Source organism: Vulpes vulpes, chromosome 12, assembly GCF_048418805.1.
Source record: "Vulpes vulpes isolate BD-2025 chromosome 12, VulVul3, whole genome shotgun sequence".
In the NCBI taxonomy this organism is placed as follows: domain Eukaryota; kingdom Metazoa; phylum Chordata; class Mammalia; order Carnivora; family Canidae; genus Vulpes; species Vulpes vulpes.
Window position 1 is genome coordinate 150,212,730 of NC_132791.1, and position 20,855 is coordinate 150,233,584.

Genomic DNA, 20,855 nt, shown 5'->3' on the forward strand with positions numbered 1-20,855 from the left:
CATAAAAATAAATTCCAAATGAAATACAAATGTAAATGTGAGATGAACATTTAAAGGTGTATAAAAAATACCATGTATTTTTTTAAATGCAAAGTAAGGGACGTATTTTAAATAAGACACAAAACACCAACTGTAAAACAAGATTAGTAAACTTTACTAATTTAAAATTAAGAATTTTTGTTCATCAAGATGCCTGGGTGGCTCAGTGGCTGAGCATCTGCCTTTGGCTCCAGTCGTGATCCCAGGGTCCTGGGATCGAGTCCCACATTGGGCTTCCTATAAGGGAGCCTGCTTCTACCTCTGCCTAGGTCTCTGCCTCTCTCTCTCTGTCTCTCATGAATAAACAAATGAAATTTTCCAAAAAAAAGAATTTTTATTCATCAAAGATGAATAAAATGAATAAAGAAAATAAAATGAATAAAGAAAATGAAAAAAACAAGCCACAAACTATGAAAAGATGTTTGCAAGCACCTAACACAAGAGAGTAGAGCCTAGGTTATATACAGAATTCCTAACAAACCAACGAGAAAAAGACAAGCAACAAAACAAAAAAATGAGTAAAAGACATGAGCATTTATTTAACAGAAAAGATAGTGGCTCATAGATATACAAAAAGATGTTTCATCTCATTATTAATCAAATTAGAAATGCAAATTAAGACTGCAATAAAATATCATTTCATAGTCACCAGACTGGCAAAAAGTAAAAATCTGGCAGTGGCAAGTATTGGAGGGAACAGAATCCTTTGTACAGTGCTACTGCTAGGGAGAGTGTAAACAGGTACAACTACTTAATAAAATAACAGTATCTTTTTATAAAATGTAACATTTACACACCATGTGATTCAACAATTCTACTCTTAGGTACACACCCTAAAGAAATCCTTACACACATGCTCCACAAGACACGTTACAATTCATAACACTTGTTAGTTGCAAGAAACTAGAAACATCCTATCAATCTACCAAAAAAGGGTATATTATATAAGAAAGAAGAATAAATTACAGTACATGCAGCAAGTCTAGAAATGTAATGTTGACCGAAAACACAATTTCCAGAATCATGTATATGTGTATGTATGTATATGTGTATATATATGTCTATATAATTTTTATAAAACTTAACAAGCAAAACTGAACAATATATTAAGTACACTTATATGTGATGAAAACATCTCTTTTATAGGAGGGGAATAGTACACAATACTCAGGATAATAGAGGATATTTTCAGGGAACACAGAAATAAATACAAAGCACTGGTGATGTTTTCCTTCTCGGGTAGGGTGATAAATTCACAGGTCTTCATTATGATGTTGTAGCTTACATATATTCTTACATTGAAAAACAAAGTGAAAATAATGAAATCAGGCCCATAATGCTTATTAAAACAAAAGGATTTTTCATAATGTCTTAGAACCTTTTAGCAACAGGCCTGAAGAGGCTTAAAAGAAATACAATTGAATTACTACTTTAAATTGTTTTAATAACGCTGCCCCCTTTTCCCCTCAAATTGTATGAATAATCAAATTAGTGGGGAAAATCTTCATTCTTTCTTGACTGATATGAATAATTTGTATTTTTTTTAATAATTTGTATTTTAAATCCAATCTCACCTCCCTGTGCAAATGGGGACAATGCTGTGATAAAGGAGGTAACTAACTCCAGTATGGGCAAATCCAAACAGCAGATAATCCACATTTCTGTTTGAATTAAAATGTATCATTCAGCCTTTTAACACTGAATTTCATGTCCTGATTATACTTGCTTTCAAAGAAACCTCTATTTCTGGGAAGGGACCTAGGAGGGATGACCCAGGTTTATTGTAGATAGCTGGGCAATAATACATACACACACATATCATATATCATGTCATATATCACATATCATATTAAAATATGTATAAGAAGAAATCAACAAGGTATTTGTGTGGTTTGGCAGAGAGGGGATGATACATGAGCACAAAGCTTCCTACCAAAGATAATATTTAATTATAAATAACTCAGTTAAAGAACTGAGTGTCTATGAATTATCTCCAAGAGAAAATTTGTAAAAAGCTGACTGAACAAGAGTGGTATGCAGTACTCAAAGATTAATTTAATTAAAATGAGGCATTCCCTATTTCACCATGAGCCTCATCAGAATTTCACCACATCCGTTCTTATAGGTACATAGATTATACTATTCTTTAAAAGATATTCAACTTCAAAGTGCCTTCCCAGCCCTGCTGAACTAAGAAAATTAAATAGCAGTGTCTTTCCACCTATACTTTGCGAGAATGAACGTGATCATCAGATACAAAAATATAAGCAGAGAATTAAGTAATAATTAAATAAGTTAGAATTTCACTGATAAGCATTATAGCGGCTGATATAAAGTTACTGTCTACCACTCTATATGCCATCTAAGCACACACTCCTCACAACCTGAGCGGTGCTCAACCAGCGACACCAAACAAAAGAAGATGAATATAAGAAAGGCCATGAATTCATTGCTATAGCATCAACTACAGAATAAAATTGGAAAATAACCAATTTTTTCCAGATGCTGTAATTTCACTAATTAAATATCTCCTTTAGAAATCAATAATGCTCTAAGGGAGAGAAAAATTAGCATGTTTCCTAATTCAAGCTCTTATTATTAGAAGTAATTTTTAGTATAATTTTAAGAAATTAAAAATAGATATTTACTTCCTCAATACAGTCTAGTGTTTTTATCATTTAATGTTGAATTACTGTATAACAATCTATAACATCTCAACAGATATTTCTCCTTCCTAAGATTCTTATTGTAAGCGACTAGCTATAGATTGATTGACCTGAATCTTCAGAAATAAGAATGGAAATGCAAGAAGATATATATGAAAATGCAAGCTTTCTCATTAGTTTAACAGTTATAAGATGTTCCAATCCTAAGAAGCATACTGGGAAAATCCCATACTTTATACCACTTTGCAAAGTGCAGGCTGGCACACTATCCTCTCTGCAGCTTTGAGATCCAATTAGGATGTAAGTGAAAAAAATTACATTCTAGTTTTCATTCCCCACTGGAATATTTTTGGTGATTGCTCACCTAAAGAAGATGGCCAGATTTTGGTCCCTGTTAGCATTCTATGAAAACACAAAAAGATTTATTTTCACTCTTTTTCAAGCAAATTAATTTTTGTGTGATAACTTTTTGTTTCTCATTATTTTTAATGTTTTAGTTAAAAAATGGAATAAAGAAACATATATTCTGTCAAAATGCTTCCATTATCCTTTGCTGAAACCAGTAGGAGCTTTAGATATGAAAACGGGGCCAGACGGAAACACTTTATGGGAAAATCTGCAGTGGAACGATTTTGATAATGAACATGCCTAGAGAAATAAAATCATGAATGCTGTATGTGTTGGGGGGAAGAAACTCTTATCTTCAGTTGGGTTCTGTTTCCCTTAGAGAGGCTTATGTTACCCTACAATCAATAGGTCTCCAATTAAACAAAGAAGATTTACATATGCTGGTGCATTTTGGAGCTAATGAAATTGGTCTAACAGTTTTAATGAGAGTACGGCACTGGCTAGGAGGGGAATTTAGGGGTAACCATATATAACTGGGCCTACCTCCTTAATTCTGATCTTTAACTTTTCACTCCTACTGCCTTTGGCCTCTCCCAACATAGGATAAGTAACCATGCCAAAATGTATCCTATTTAGTAAAGATAAGACAGACAAACTTGCAAATGCTCACTAGAAACAAGGGTATGATTCACAAAAGCTTTCCCTGCAGAGCAAGACAGTGTAGGGTTCAAATCCAAAAAAAAAAAAAAAAGTGTGCCATCTTGAGGAAGGGGTTCCTTTTTTAATCAAGATCATGCTCTTAAAAAATTCAAGCATGAAATTAAAATCCTTTCTTTTCCCTCCCAGCAGGGCACCTACCACACAGTAGGTACCAGATAAAAGACTGCTGGTACAAAGATGATTTCCTCACAAAGCAACTCGATCAACAGCTATGCTTCTTGATCACTTCCAAACCACCTTTTCTAGGTAAACAGTCCAGATAAAAGTCAAGACCAAGATCTTACATGGGAAAACAAATAACCTGAATATTTTCTATAAACAGTCTAGCATCACAAAACCTTTATTTTCAGAATTATTTGTTGACCCATGATTATTCACAGGTCAATAACTCTCTTAGGTTAACATAAGACTCTGGATTTGGGTGAAGAAAGAAAAGTCAGTTAACATGATAGAGTGAGAAGGGAAAGTCATCCTAACCCCCAAAACATAGGCATAAATTCAGTATTCCTGAGATGAACAAAAGCTATATGTCACCTAGTTTTTAAATTCATATTATAAATATCTCACATTTTCGTTTGTTTTGTTCAACCCAGATTTCCCACCCAGTCACCAGCTCAACAAAGGTACTGAACACATACTAGGTGCTGGGTCCTACGTACCCCTGTGGGAGAGGGTACACAAAAATAAATACAACCCAGTCTCTGCTCATAAAGAAATCACAGCCCACCTTGAAAGACAGATCATTTTATTATAATGAAGCAGTAATAGTGAGCACTACTACAATGCTAACAAGACACTATGGGAAGGCAGGGAAGGAGCCCGGAGCCCAATGCTAGGGTCGAAAGAGGGCCTAAGCATCATTAGCCAATTAAAGGTGAGTGAGGACATTCTCAGTAGAAGGAATAATACAAGGAAAAGATACAAAAAATACATACATATATATGCACATACTATGATAGAAAGTGTGGCCAGAGCCTTAGGGCAAAGAGGCAGGAAAACAGCCTGCCCCTGTGTATTCCATGCACCAAAATTCTCATTTCTGTCTTTGCATGTGCTCTCTTCCGTTTCAAGGTTAGCTGTATTCACTGTTAATATAAGGCAATGTACTCACTTTATCCCATATTTGTCTAAAGACACCTCACCCCTATTTAAATCCTGCGACTACTCTCTTGATTACAAATAGGAAGTTCAATAACGTATAGCATCGTGAAAGGGGCCTCGTGAGGAAGATGAGTCAGTGCACACGCTAAGCTCCTTACACCCTGAAATCCCCTTCTCAGAGGTCAGCTCCTACCTCCAAAAGTTCAAGGATCCAAAACTGACACATTAGAGTTTATTGAAACATCACCCTGGTGGGAATCTGCAATTGGGGATTCAGTCCAAATTTAAAGACAAACAATCCCTTTTCCAGATGTTGGATTCAGACAATGAGAATACTCTGAAACAATTTCCTTCTAAATAATGGGTTTAGAAACAGAAAAGGGTGTTATGTTGCAGATTCATTATTCGAACCTGAATATATATAATTTAAAATATATAATATTAATGAAGTCTGCCGATGGTTAATGTGTTCAGTTTTATTCATTACCTGAAAAAAAAAAGGGAGATTAAAGAAAACAGAATAAGGCCAGATCAGTAAAAATGTTATTCGAGATCACAAGAAAAGAAGGTGTGGGGGAGGAAGTGAGAGGGGGTGATTCTCAAGATTAGTAGCAAAAACAGATTTTCGAACTTGTTAAATTTTCATTATTTGGAGATACAACACTCTTAAAATAAAGGAAACATCAGCGATTGCTAAAATCACCAGGTAAATTCTAATGTCTGTATCCAGGTGGCTTATTTAATCTGAAGACAACATGGTTCTCCCTGGAGGAACCGAACTGCTAACATCCCATGAACTCTATCAAGTTTGCCTCACTTCTCTTACTGACTGTAAAACAAAGAAATCTGTCTTCAGTTTCATGATGTCCCACATGACTAATCCCCAACCATTTTTATTTACAGTGTTCAGAGTGAGTTTCTATGACAATCCCATGCCATTCTCAATGTTACACACAGATTTTCTGCCTTTTGAAAATAATTACAGAACAAATCATTTGTTCTGCACTCTATTCAAAGAAAAGCACACATATTAATGGCTGGACAAACAGATTTCACTTTCAGATTAAACAAAAAGCAGATAGAAGGGAGAGCGGGGAAAAAAAAAACCAGAAAAACTCCGACACACACTGTTTGGGACCACCAGATTTTTGGGTTGTTGTCCGTGTTTCATTTATCAGACATGCGATAGTTCTTCTTCCTATCACCATCTGCACACACTTTCCCAGAAGACCCTCACAGCTGTCCCATTAACACACTAACACACACTCACACATATAGGACCTCTTCCGTGCTTTCTGTCTGAATGTCATACATATCTGTTTTCTTTTCACAAGAGAAAGAAAGGCAAAGCAGCTTGAGACCTCGGACAACTTAAAACCCACTTCAGTGTAAAAGTCTCAAGATTGCTAACTTTCTTCGGAGAGAGAGCAAAACAGAGAATTTAAGTGGCTATGCTACTGAGACTTGGCTGTGTTTTAGGAACTACTACCAACTGCCAAATGAATTCACCACGGCTTGCTCTCAAAGGCCTTCCCTTCCTTTCTGTTTGTCACTCCCTCATTCTCCTGCTGTTTAGTTTTCCTATAACTCTGTTTTATACTTCGGCATTACTAGAAGGATGTCCTCTAAAAAAGAAATAGAACTTTTTTGTGCACCACCAGCTTTCTTTAAAGAAAACATGCCGCAGTGAACTATTAAATAATAAAAACCACCTGTGCCTTGTCCTGTATCTGCTTGAGTTTTCCTTCCATTTACCGAGATATTTTTGACATGAGAAAACAAAAAATGTACCACTTACTAGAAGTACCAGCAAGTGACAGGATTCCTCCACATATACCTGGTACAGTAAGATCCTCTGCAATACCTAGAGCTGGCTCTACAAATGTTTAAAACTTCCTATGGGCTATCAGTTTGTAAAGATCCTAATTCAAAGACATCAAAAGCTTTTAAATCTTAATTTCTGGGGCGCTTGGGTGGCTCAGTTGGTTAAGCCTCCGACTCTTGATTTCGGCTCCAGTCATGATCTCAGGGTCATGGGATCAAGCCCCACTTCAGGCTCTGTGCTCAGCATGGAGTCTGCTTGTCCCTCTCTCCTGTCTCTCAATGAATAAATGAGTGAATGAATAAAATTTTTAGAATCTGAATTTCTGAAGGAATTTCATCTGAGATGGCATTGACTCATCTCCATAGTTATTTTCTTCTTTTCTGTATCCTTGGCACTTAGCATAGTGCCTAACAGGTAGTAAGTACTCAAAATATGTTTGCTGAACCAAGCTGCCAATGACACAGTGGAATCTGTCAACAAAGGCAACTGAGGTAGATTTTTTTTAAGCTTTTATTTATTTATTCATGAGAGACACACACACAGAGAGAGAGAGGCAGGAACACAGGCAGAGGGAGAAGCAGGCTCCATGCAAGGAGCCTGATGTGGGACTCGATCCCAGGACCCCAGGATCACACCCTGAGCTGAAGGCAGATGCTCAACCGCTGAGCCACCCAGGCGTCCCACGAGGTAAATTTTCTATGCCAATACCAACCAAAGAGCTTCCACCTTGATGCAAGTGATAACAACAGGCTACGTATGACTGCACTCCACTTTACACAAGAATTTTCTAGCTTCACAGCTCCGGGACGCACACACTTAGCATCTTCACCTTGTAAAATGAAGGTTTCTTCTCAGTTTCCTTCAAGGCTTGAAACTCTGAAATCTACCAACAAACCAGAAAAAGCTCTAGTTGCACGCCTTTTTAAACTTCAGAGAAAAACCCATGGCTTTCAGCACCAGTACATACCTCCAGCAAACACCTTTTACCCCATCCATAAATTCTGGGGTGGAGCTCAGACAGCCTGGTATCTTGGGGACCACCTTGGAGACACAAAGCCCTAACCACTAACCATCCTGCCACAGATATGTTATTCAGCCTCTCTGCTTCTTCACCTGCACAAAAGCAATTATAAGCTCCCCTACCTAAATTTAAGGTTTATATGAAGAGCGAATAAGACAATGCATACAAAAAGCCAATTTAAAATATTATAGAAGTTAACCACACCAGTCTGGGTTCTGATGGATCTGGCTTTAATCTGGGCTTTGCCACTTACTATTGGCAAGACCTTGAGTGAGTTACTAACAGTCTCTGAGCCTCGGTTTCCTGAATAACAGGAGTAACCCACAACAAAAGTCATCTACCATCTCTCCTCTCCCCCAACACCCAACATGAAAAATTCTCTAGAACCTGGAGAAGTCCAAAAGGAAAACAAAATAGAAACAAAGAAACCCACATAAAACCAGAGAAAGCCATATCCACGGTTTTGAAAAACCAACAAAGCCAATCCTAAGAAATGGCACCCAGATATGTAAACTCCTTCAAGTGCCCAAAATATTCAGTCTGTCATAAAATGCCCTAGTGCAAAGCAAAATGCAGCGTTACAGCTGCCCTGTCTTCACTTTCAAATAAGGTGATGAGGGAATAAAGGGCCAAAGATTTACATCTCTAAATGTGAATCTATGTTCTTCTTCCAATCTGTTTCCGAGCAATTCTGCTGTCTCATGACTCGGCTTCACTTACTCAGCACTGCCCCCACCCCAGAACCTCTGAGGCTCAACTGCAAATAAAGTAAAAAGCTATGCATAATCAGTCTTTATATAGCAAAATTGAAAATGTCTCTCTTTGAAGAATTACAAAGCTTTCTGTCTGAAACCTCTGACCTTTCTAGAGAAATCGGAGTCACTGTAGTTTAAAAATGTAGGTGGTAAAAGTACAAAGGATTACATTTATCCATTTTGCATGTTTGCCATCTTTTCTGAGATGAGGAGCAAATATCTTTAGAACAATTAGTTCTTCAATCCTAACATTTCAGACTGCAATATCCTCATTCTCCAAAGAGCTGTATACATCCTGGGCCCCATGAGATGGCACTTTTCTGTTAATTACTACTCCCACTTTATTTTACAGAAAATCTAAAGTACATAAATTCCATAACCTTTTTTAAAAACATAAGACGTTTGTCCATACAGTGAATAGACCAAGAAAGTAATAAAAACTCATTTGGATCTTACTAAAAACCACTGTAATTCTTGATCGGGTGGGGAGGAGGGGGAATTCCAAAGTACATGTAAAAGAAAAAAAGAATTCTTAATAAAAGTCCTTGTCACATATTAAGAGGCCATACAATAAAAGTATTGCAATGACTATCTTTCCCTGACAGGAACATACAACAATAGTTATGCTGTTGAACGGCATCAAGTTACAAAGACTTCATTCTCAGAAGTTACTTGAAACTACTCTCCAAAAGAGAACCTCTACCATTTAAAAGAAGGGGAGGAAAAGCCAACTAAGTGAATCAATCAGAGGCTTTAGTAACCTATTCATTTTTTCTATAATATGCATCCACGCAAAAATCTTTCTATGGTCACACAAAGATAGTGATCAGCTTTTGCCAAATTCTTATCCAGAATCCCTGCTTGATCTTCAACGTTTGTGACCCACTCATCTTTAACTTCCAATTACTAAATGCTAAAAATATTCTCTCAGGTAGATGCTGTTTTCCATCAACATTTTTAGCGTCTAATATTATTTATGAATTGTATTCAGCATCAAAGATATTTATGATTTTCCCTGCTGATCTGCCATTATGTCTGAGCCTGTACAGCTCCGTTTTAATAGTATGCAACAAAGGTTTACAGGAGATACATAGTATCTTAATTACTCATTCTATAGTGAGCTCGTAAGCATCTCCATTCCTCACTCATTTGGAATGTTTAAAAATGCCACGAAGAAGGGCTTGATGTCATCTTAACACTGAAATCCATCTGTCTATGGCCCTCTTTTGACTTTACTCCTTCTGCAGCCAAATTTTTCACAAAAGTTGATGAGAATTTGTCAACCTAAGGACTTGTAATGTCAGCTCCTTTGAAAGGCAATGGAATATTTGAAAGTGACAATGATGGGATCCTGCATGTAGAATATTCACTTTATGTAGGAGTTTAAAATTAAATAATCCTTTTAAGATCAAAATACACAGAGTTCTAAATGTATCCAGTAGGGGAAGAGGCAGGCACATAACAGAAGAGAGAGTCCTGAGTTTCCCTAACACATCCCTAATTTTGAAAATTAAAATTAAATGGTAATTGATATTGTAGCAAGGCAGTTCCTATTATCCACTGACAAATACCTTTCCATACCAAAAATTACCACTCAGATCAAGCTATATAACTCACCACAGATACATCTTCCCCAACAGCATGAACATGTTGCACTATCCAATCATGGGCTGGCAAAATTACAAAAGGAAATAAAATCACCCAAACCATAGCAACAAAGACAACAGCCTGATAATGGCAGATGCTAAACAGGCATACACAGAAATTTTTAGGTACTATTCATTTTTCAAAATATTTTATTGTTATTTTTATTTCATCTCACGTTTTTAACCTATTGAGCATTTCAAAAATATCCATTAAAATACTGTTAATACATATGCTCTGAAAATTATTTATGTTTAGAAACTCACAGATTATTGCAACCACCACAAATACTCATCAGAGACACAGAAAGGTAGGAAGTATGGAACAATCAATGGGTGTGAGTCTTATTTTTTTATTCTGATCCTCTCATTTCCAGTTTACACGTTTATTTACATCCTTCAGTTTTCTCTTGCTGCCATAACTGATACTCCACAACTTTTAGATTTATCAGCATTTCTAAAAGAGAAACTTAAAAAGGAAACTACATTTCCATTTTATTCAATGTAAGTTCAGTTTAGCAGCTTATTTTTTAAATAAACCCTAGAAGAGGGATCCCTGGGTGGCGCAGCGGTTTGGCGCCCGCCTTTGGCCCATGCCGCGATCCTGGAGACCCGGGATCGAGTCCCACGTCGGGCTCCCAGTGCATGGAGCCTGCTTCTCCCTCTGCCTGTGTGTGTCTCTGCCTCTCTCTCTCTCTCTCTCTCTCTCTCTCTGTGTGACTATCATAAACAAATAAAAATTTAAAAAAAAGCTCGTAAGAAGAATTAATATACATACAATTAACATAGTGTAAATTATAATTACCAGTCTTTTTTTCTATTTACAACTATGAAATTCACGTTGAATGAGTCTTTGAATTTTTGCACTGAAGTCATTAAGAACTAATCTTGCCTACACTTAAAGAAATGAAAATAAGAGCATTAAATAGATCCATCCATAAATCAATCATTTAAGGGGATTAAGATGAACCTTGTTCCTAGTTTGAATTTTTCTTCTTTCTCTTTTAAATTAAAAAAACAAATTTGACTGACAAACTCAATTTTTGCTTTCTTTTAAATAATGACACAGAAGGCCATAATCAAAGGATCTTTTTAGAGTAAAGCAAATTTTAAAATTTTCAATCTGATCATCAAGGGAAGTGAGAAATACACCTCCTATGCATATAAGAAAGTATGTACAAAAATTTACCTAGTAAAATATGGCCTGCAATTCTGATTTTTAAACTGAAGCTTGCTTTAATTCTCAGTGGCTTCCCAAAGCATCCAGAACCATTCATCTACCTGACAAATAGGAAAAAACACTCCTTAAACTTGTGTAATAATCCTTCTATTCACCAAAGTTCAACATTCTAAAAACAAGAAAGAACAAGGCACTCCAGACTTTTGACCCCAGCCCTGACAAAAAGCATAAGAACATTTTCTCCCTCTCCTAACCAAGTAGGGCCTCATCCTGTGCCTAGGAACTGGACTCCATAGTAAAATATCTCAATGGGAAGGGTCTGGATTTTGACTTTTTTCTTTCCCTCTGATTCGAGGTAGTGGATGATACCATTTAAGTGACATCCAACCCCCCAAAAACAGGATATAGAGAAGGATACAGAATGGATCCAAACTGTTATTGAAGAGCACTAGGTTTAGAATCAGAAGGCCTGGCTTTAATCCTACTGTGCACCAGTCACCTGGACAGTTTGAGACTTTATTTTCACCTGTACAAATGGAGAGTGCATCACTTATTTGCAATATGGCTGTGAAATTTTTTTAAAAAGAGAGAGAGAGAAACCTATAATGTATGGCAAAACTTAGTATGCTTGCTGCAAAACAGACAACTCTATAAAAGTTATCTGCCTTCCTGCCTTCCTGTCTTCCATCCATCTCCTTTTCTCTATTTTCAATTAATCTAGGTCTGAAATATCTAGCACTAGGAAAGCATGCGAAAGCCATGAAGAGAAATTAAGTGTAAACGTCTCAAAGAACACTAAAGCTATTCCACTTCAATCGCTAGCTATTACGGTCATCCTGATCATGTCTGCATTTGGGATTAACAATGTATCACACATAAAAAAAAAAGACCAGCTCTTGCCAAAATACACAATACGTAACAAAATAAAAAGAATTTATTTCTCTCACTTTTATCTTACTTAGTTTCTTTTACAGAACGACGAAAGCATCCTCTCTACAGAGGTGCCACAATTTGTGGACTTATTTCTTTGCCTCGTAAGCCATGTTTATTTAACCAGAATATTAATAGAGGGGATAATTCCGTTAGGTAAAATATACTTTTACACTGTGAAACTATCATAACAAAACATGAATGCGCTGTTTTCTAATATTTTCAGGAAAACCAAGTGTAAAAGCCATTTCTGTCTTAGCAGCAACTAGAGAATCCTGGTAAGTTCAGAGGGACGCTAAAGTTTGGATCAATAATTTGTATCCTACAGTTGCCTAAGCAACAGCCAAAATTCTGATGATACTGGAAGTTATCACCTTAAAAAGCAAAATGGTAATAATAACAAACACCTCAATAGCCCCTTTTCCAAGTTTATATATGCTACAGTATCCCTTACTGGACCCTTAAACAATAAAAAGAACTGTTACAAAACTTTTCTTTTTCCAAAAATTTGTATAGAAACTCCGAAAGCCCCAAATAATCTCTTAGAAACAAACTATGCAAAAAAATGTGGAGAGATGGATTATAAAATTCTCCACTTGCTATCTTGTTGCTCAGGATTCTTTTACAGTTATTACTTAAGCCAAAATACTTTTGAGAGCATCTCCATTTGCGATTAAATTCACGGTTTTATGTTTCTCTTAACAAAACATGCCAGTTCATTCATTCTCTTCCTCCTCCACCTGACTTCTTCCTTCCCCTTACCCCACCCTCCCAAGGATTTACAATTTATAATATATTTAAAAACAAGATCTAACCTCTAAATAACGATGAGGAAGTTATTGCTGAAATGGTAATAAACTGGTGTTTTGCACATTCAGTGAATTCAATCTGTATTTCATGTTTTTTCTTCTCTTATAACCTCAAAATTGCTTTCAAGAATCTATATTAACATTTGCGAGCAATTAGAATTGTTGCTGCTTCTGTGCAAGTTTTAAAAAACTGACAGGCCATTCTGCATCCTCTGGAAGCAGCTTGAGGCCTTAACCAAGTGAAACACCCAGTCCTACTGTGTACAGCAGTGACCACAACAAAGGCTGTGGTTTCTCCCACACTAGCCCTAAATAGGTTTAAATTAATGCTATTCATCACTGGGTGGAAAAGAAGACAAGGCAAATCTAAGCCAGCAGCATTGGGAAATTTCTTGCCAACACTCAAACCTCTTAGCCATAAGTGAGCTGACCTCTGTTCATAAGTTTACTCCATAATAACCCTCCCTGACTGAATTCCCATCTTTTTCACTACATTCTAGATAAAAGATACTGTTACTATATTTTAGGTAAAAGATATTGTTGCTACCCTCAAGTTCCGCAAAAACACTCAAGGATATAAAAGCCATATTTATCTTAAGCGTGTTGACGTGTTAGTGCTATTCCCTTTGAAGAATTAAAACATAAAAGATAAATTAAATTTTCTAGAACTGTGCATACACCACTGAGTTAGAATAGATCAGCGAGCCACAAACTCCACCTTGAGTTCAGTGTAAGGTTAGAGTAACAATTTGAGATAGGGTGGTACTTCTCTTTTAATTTTAAATGTCACTATACATTAGTCTTACACCTTCTTTTCCTTAATACAGTTTATTATAAAAATAAGGTGCCAGCTGCACAACTTTCTCCTCGTGAGTTTAAGGTACTGAAAAAGTTTAATCACATAACGTATAATCCTAAAAGTTGACCATAAATATACATACACATGTATGCCTGCTAACAAAATATACTGAACATGTTTTAGATAAGCAATGCTGCCATAAACTAACATGATAAGTTATCCCAAAATTAAGAAATTACCATAACCAATTCAGCATAAAATTATAAACTGTAACAATCTAACAGTATTCATTTAAAATTTTTTACAATTATTCTACATGCACTGATAACCTTATGCATAGAATTATACCGTATTTAAGGTACCAACTTTTTTAAAAAAGAAATCATTTGCACTGCTCTAAACAGCACTGTGTGCAGCCTTCATGTGCACACACATGCACACGAAGCACACACACACTCATACACAGACACTCCTAATCTTACACCTGCTCTGAAGCAGTAGGAAGTGAATTCTCAATCTGTCAACATGACCATCTGGTCTATCTGCATATCACGGCTTTCTCTATTACTATATGAAGGAATGACAATCACGAAGCCAAAATAAAACTAAAATGCACCTGAATGGGAGTATCTCTCTCTTTGTGGAAATGGAATAATACGTGGCATATCAGAGCAAAACTAGCAGAATGCAAATAATTTAAAATGAGCATTCATTCACTACAGCATAATTAAATGAACAATATGGTACAAGTCATGTGGTAATCGGTAACACCGGCCGTACAGGTTTACAGAACAGGTACCAGACTTCCAAGACACCCAAACAGTTCTTCCAGTGAGTGACAGGACCGTTACTATTCCTGGTCCAAGCAAAACTAAGTAAAGGTAGTGAGCGGGGTAGCATGGAAGCAGCCAGCAGCTACCGGACTAAAACATCCCTGTACAAAAATGGTCACTTTCTACTTTACTACTAACACTACCCGTCCTACCGCCAGGACAAATTCAATTCACTCTGTCACTAGCTAATTAACAGTTACAGTAATCATCTGACAAATTTTTGTCATTTGTTAGTCCTTCAAAGCGAATTTTAAGGCGAGGGGAAAAAAAAAAAAAAAAAACTCCAATCTTAGAAAAATCCCCATCTGCAAAAGGTTGAAGATGCTCATTGTGATTCAGCTTTTGAGCCTAACGCTGCTTAAAAAATTAGCAAAGGCCTTACTTAGTTGATTTGAATATGATTCTATTTATTTAATTTTACTTTTTAAATGTCTCCACACAGCTGCCTCAGAGTTATATACTACTTCACAGCAGGTAATAACTATCAGAAATAAATTGTGGCTCTGTCATTCTGTGGTCTGGATACAGCAACTTACCTCTGTCCAAAAGATGAGTCCTTAAAAAGTCTAACCTCTTACAAAACTTAACTGAATTGAGAATCTTTCTAGAATCTGATTAAATTACCAGAAGTTATATAGATGCAGTTAAAAAAAAAAAAAAAAAACTCTCCAGAAAGTTCTCGGTTGAGTGCCTACTAATGAACAAAGGTTAACTTTATCTAAAAGGTCAAATGCCTGGTGGCTAAGGTTATGACCTCAACAACTTAAATTGTGACCTTGCCACGTGCCGGGTATATTGTAGATTCTGATACAGATCATCTGGTAAAGACTGGTCATAAATTAGCTTTACTGTTACACGCCCACAAAGAAAACCATTTGCCACAATTCCATAACATCTTCAAGTTGTCATACGATACATATGGAAGGACGACTCAAATAAAGACCAAATGGAGGGCATAACACGGTTTTACTCTTTTATACTTTTAACGAGATGAAATTCTCAGGCTTATAGAATCACTCCAATTTCATTATACTTGTTACTGTTTATCAGCCACAAAATTCACACAGTTCTAATGCTGCTGGATTGAGAGAAAAAAAAACCGTGATGTAGTTTATGTATTGTATTTTAGCATCTCAGTAAGTCTTCGAATAAATCACCTCCGCTTTGAAAAAAAAAAAAAAAAGATTGATTCTGCACTGGCTTCCAGTATTTACACATGTGTCCTAAGATTTCAACCTCCTACCAAAGAGAAGGCCGAGGCATGAAGCCGTAATTATCATATACGTTTTTAGAAGAGAAAAAAAAATTTCATTTGAGGGACTATCTAGAGGGAAAAATGGCATTTCAGAAGGAAAAAAAAAAATGCAACACAGCAAAAGAGAGGAGGGGGGGAAATCCACTATAGGTGAAAAGGCCACAATGGTTTTGGCATGTTTCTTGAAGCACGTTTCAGAGTCTCTGCCTCCTGCCAATACTGGCAAGTTCTCAAAACTTTTAAGGAGGTAAAAACATTGTTTAGTGTTTACAAATCTTCAGTATTATAACAGATGCTTGTCAAATCAGTTGTATGTAAGTTGACCGATCTACCTCATATTTGTATTGGCAATGAGCTTCCCTTCCACAAATAACAGGTCTCTAAATCTCTTAAATCAAATTTGTAATATTTTCAGACAAAAGGCCCTTAATATTTTCTTTTGCAGTCGTCCTGTTGCGTGCACAGAGCCGCAGCCATCACCGCGCTCTGTGAAAGCCAATGGTCTAACACTTGGCTGCCATTCAGGCCTACCAAGGGATTCTGGGATACGTCAGGAAAACCAAACCGAAAGGTAGTCTGATCCATGTTGCTGTCAATAAATCTTTCATAAGCAATAAGGATGCTACCTCTCCAAAGCCACCTTCTACCTGTCATTTTACCAACAGAATCCCTTCAGGTACTGAAACCACCAGCAACCATGTTAGCTCAAGGATTTGGAGCAACAGCACAGTAACACACAGTCAGCGACGACAGAGGATGCACGTTATGGCACTAGCTAGGAAGGCTGCAGCTCCTGCAATCTAAGGGAAATATTTATATCTAAAACTCAGAACGAGTGCTTCTCAAAGGGACAAAAGTGTAAGTGGTATTCCATTTTGGGGTACCTGGTAAGGAAGCACACCCCATGATGTGCACCACCTGTTGGCAGCACCCGCATTTTTTCTTGACTGGTCCAACGAGAGCATTTGTTATAATTTATAAATTATTTACTTTTCTAAATATCAAAAAGATTAAACACAAGATCTTAAAGAGTCCTCCCTGAAAGCACTTACAACACCCATCTTTTTTTTTTTTTTTTTTTTTTTTTTTGCACCTTGCCTTTCTCTTTCGGAACCTCCACTTACATACACAAATTAATTTTTTAAAAATTTAACTCTGCTTTTCCAGTAGAGAAAACAAAGTAACAATAGGGTGAAAAGGGGATTAAGAAAGGGATACTTGTTCCTGTCTAGAGGTCATTAGAGAGGTGTTGCCTTTTCATTTCACTACCCAGAACGGGCTAAAGCAACAGGCACTCCTTACCAATTAAGTATACATTCTCCAAAACCCAAATATTTGAAACACTTACAGATCACATCCTCTAAAATACTTATCTATCCCCTGCCAACAGAATGCAAATGATAATGTGACATGCTTGCGAAGTTAATTTCTCCAGTTTCTTATGTAAGGACAGATGGATAACAAAAGTTCTCTTTCTAAAACATATATCGAGAAAAATAATAGAGAATAGGCTATCAGCTGGCTTCTTTTTTTAAAAAAGCTCACATTCTTAGAATTAAAAACATTTTACAAAAACAGTACAGTGTTGATTTTACAGGTAACACCTCTCTCCTTTGTGGAAAAAAAATACATAAATATATGAACCCCAAAACAGCCTACTTGTAGGATTCCACAACCTTCTTTTTTCCATCTGGCTCAAGTAATTGCCATGAAAGTAAAATCTAGCAAGGCCGATATGTACATATAAAAAAGTCAACAAGTTACACAAGACCTGAGCTTTCCCATAACACAATGAACCTTTTGTCTAAATCAAGGCAAAAGAAACAAAGTAAAAATGCATTCTTTTAGTCAGCGCTCAATAGTTTTAGCCTGAATGCTACTCTAAATGCTGTAATATATACACAGGTAAAACATGCCTCAAAACCAGCCTTCAAACAATAAAGAATCTTATCACCAATCAAAGCAACTCACTAAATCAATGATCAATATCGATTTCTCAGTGCATTCATGCACTACACAGATTGGCTACTTTTAAGATTAACCTCCCCATCAATTAAAGAGTTGGTTTGTTTCTCGCTCAGCTTAGACACTACAAATTCCTAAATACAGAGCTACTAAGTTTGCCTATTAATGTGATTCTTTTTCCTTCCTAAATGATCAGCAATTTGATAGTACTCGTACCACCTCTTCTTAACTAGCAGGGGGTTCAAGAGGCCCCAGTAGGTTAAAAACACACCCAGAAGATAAGCAACTAAAAATACTGCCTCACCACCAAACCCAGCGCTTGTGAACGAAATCTCCACTTGCCATTTACAACATCCCCTTTATTACAGAAGTTTTAGGAGGCTTCTCTCACCCATCATCAAAAAAGGGTGACCTAAACATATCACAGGACTACCAACACCTCTGATAACACCACTCACCAAAAGAACAGAACTTGGTGAGTGAGAGTCCTCTCAAAACTGGGCTTATCCACCTGAATGAAGGTGTCCCTGCAGACTGTGGGGCTGCTGGCTGTTCTGACTCTGGTTTACCTCTGAAACCACACTGTCCCTCTGTACGTGGCCTGCAATAACTCAGAGGGTTCGGGAATGGCCCCGGCACATACGGAGGTCAGCAGAAAAGAAACACACAAGAAAGTCGAACAACTTCTCCCCATCGCACTTACCTGCTGCATGCACAAAGTATGCCAAATATAAATCGAGTTCCTTAACAGAAACCCCTATGTGATGGGGCTGCACACAGAGCCCTGGGTTAGAGCACTGTGGGGACTTTACAAGGCGCTCGCCATCAGTACTTTCGAGCGGAATACCTTTAAATAAAATCACCATAACAAGGTCCAACCTCCAGACTTTATCTGCCTGGCGAAGGCAGTCAATTCTTCGCATCTTGCCTTTCTGGTCTGGGTTGGAAAGAACACAACATGGAGGCTTTTTCCCCGTAACTGTAAGAACAAAATCCTCTCGGTACTCAGGTCGGATATCTTTTCGCAACTTGGCCAGAAGTCGAGATGCCCACTTCTGCTTGACCTCTGGTTTTTCACTTAGCAACTCATCCTTCACGGCTCTCTCTTCTTCTTTTGACATACGCTTTTCGTGTTTTTTGAAGTATTTTCGTTTTCGGGCCTGCAGGTTGAACCATGTGTAGGCAAAGGCTCGGACGTGGGGCAGAAGTGCTTCAATGAAAGGATGAAATTCATCCTGGAGGAATGAATAAACACAAAAATGTAACTAGCATGAAAACAAAAGGAAAGAACTTTTTCTTCAGATGGTCATTTAAAAAGAAATGCTTATTTCACTTGAAAGCTAACTCAGGCATTACATTACCAAAATTATACAGAGGATGCCTATGGGAAATCTGACAGGGGAAAAAAAGGAAACGGTAGCATTTCTCACAATCTCAAAGAAGAAAATTGCTAAAAATTTTTAAATGTTTAGATGTGTTCACCAAAGTGCACCAGGTCCTATTGCCAGGCTTAGGTCCCAAATCCTTTAGATAGTAAGTGAAATTTATTGAAATGCTTATAACAATATATAATCGTAACCCTATTTCAAGAAAGGCATATCTAATTTTGCTCCAGCCTTGACCTCACTACTTGTAGTACAGCCAGGGCTCGGCCGCCAGATTGGCAAATCCTAAACATTTAGATGCCAGTCAATGTTTATGGAAGTCTAGGAGCAAAAAAAATCATCTCGACGATCAATGAAAACAAAGACTTTCCCTCTAAAAATATTGCATGTAGACTCTAATCTGTTTCTTAGGCATTTTGGTAACATCTTAATTCCTTCTTAAGGATTACGGTTGCATAGAATTTTTTTAGTCAAAAACTTAGAAAAATCTGGCATATAGAAACGATGAATTTGATATTCTTCAGACTGAAATAAAAGATCTATTTCCAAGACATACTTGCTGATACTATGGGAATGAAACAAAAAGAAAAAAAAAAGGGGGGGGGGAAACAAAGAAAAGCGTACATGCCGGATAGTAAACAGAATGCGTCATTGTGACAACAGGGTTGCAACTAAATACAGTTAATTTTGTGAAATGCCTTCGGTAATAATCATCCCTAAAAAAAAGAGAATCAGTATTTAATTCCTGAAATTAATATTTCAGGCTTTTTCTCACAAGGAAACAGAGAACGTGGTACATTTAATGTTTACAAGACTCCAGGAAAACCCTCACGGTTGCCTCTTAAAATTCAAGTAATTTGAAAATAAAATTCAATTTAAAATATTTAAATTTTTCTTACTGTCTTATGAAAATGTTTGATTTTTTTACTTGATATTTCCTTAGGAAATATAAATGTAAAATTAAAGAAAAATTAAACAGTAACCTCCACAAAGCTTTCTGAGTACATCTAACTTTTGATTAACCAACCCACACTAATCTTACATAACTTCTCTCCGCCGCACAAACCCCCAAAAGATAAATTATTTACTTTCAAATAAATGAGGATAAGAAAACCAAAAAGATATTTGATGACTTTTTTAAAAAGAGAGTAGGACACACAAATATTATAAAATGCGTTCTTTTTTGGTTTGTAATGTCCATTTAAATATATACTTTGGAGGCACAAGTAACTGTAATGTCCAAAATACTATTACTATACAAAAATTATTAAATTTTTAAATGTTCAAACGTAAATTGAGTGGCTAAAATTGGAAAAATATTTTATCAGGTCTGTTAAAATATTATAAATTATAATCAATCATCTAAACACTATATATGATTATTTTTAAAGTACATATTAATGTAATACATAATAAATCACTTCAATAATTGGCATTTATCTTTTACTTCTCTGAACAAATTTTAGACTCAGCATTGCAAATTTAGCTTTGAAAACTGCTCTTTTTCAATAAAAATCCAAAAGAGAAGTCAGCTTTTATAACACGTGTGCATTCTTCAAGTGGAGAGGGAACAGAAAAAAA

The 20,855-nt window shown here is 36.5% G+C and overlaps 1 protein-coding gene across 12 annotated transcripts in view; it reads right to left on the minus strand.

Moving 5' to 3' along the window:
- The window catches only part of NFIA (nuclear factor I A), a 576,588-nt gene that overhangs the window by 344,116 nt on the left and 211,617 nt on the right, over nucleotides 1-20,855 (minus strand). For all 12 annotated transcript variants that reach the window (XM_072730767.1, XM_072730768.1, XM_072730766.1 and 9 more), the window contains one exon: nucleotides 18,593-19,124. In XM_072730767.1, coding sequence (XP_072586868.1) covers nucleotides 18,593-19,124 — 532 coding nt within the window. The remainder of the gene's footprint in view (nucleotides 1-18,592; nucleotides 19,125-20,855) is intronic.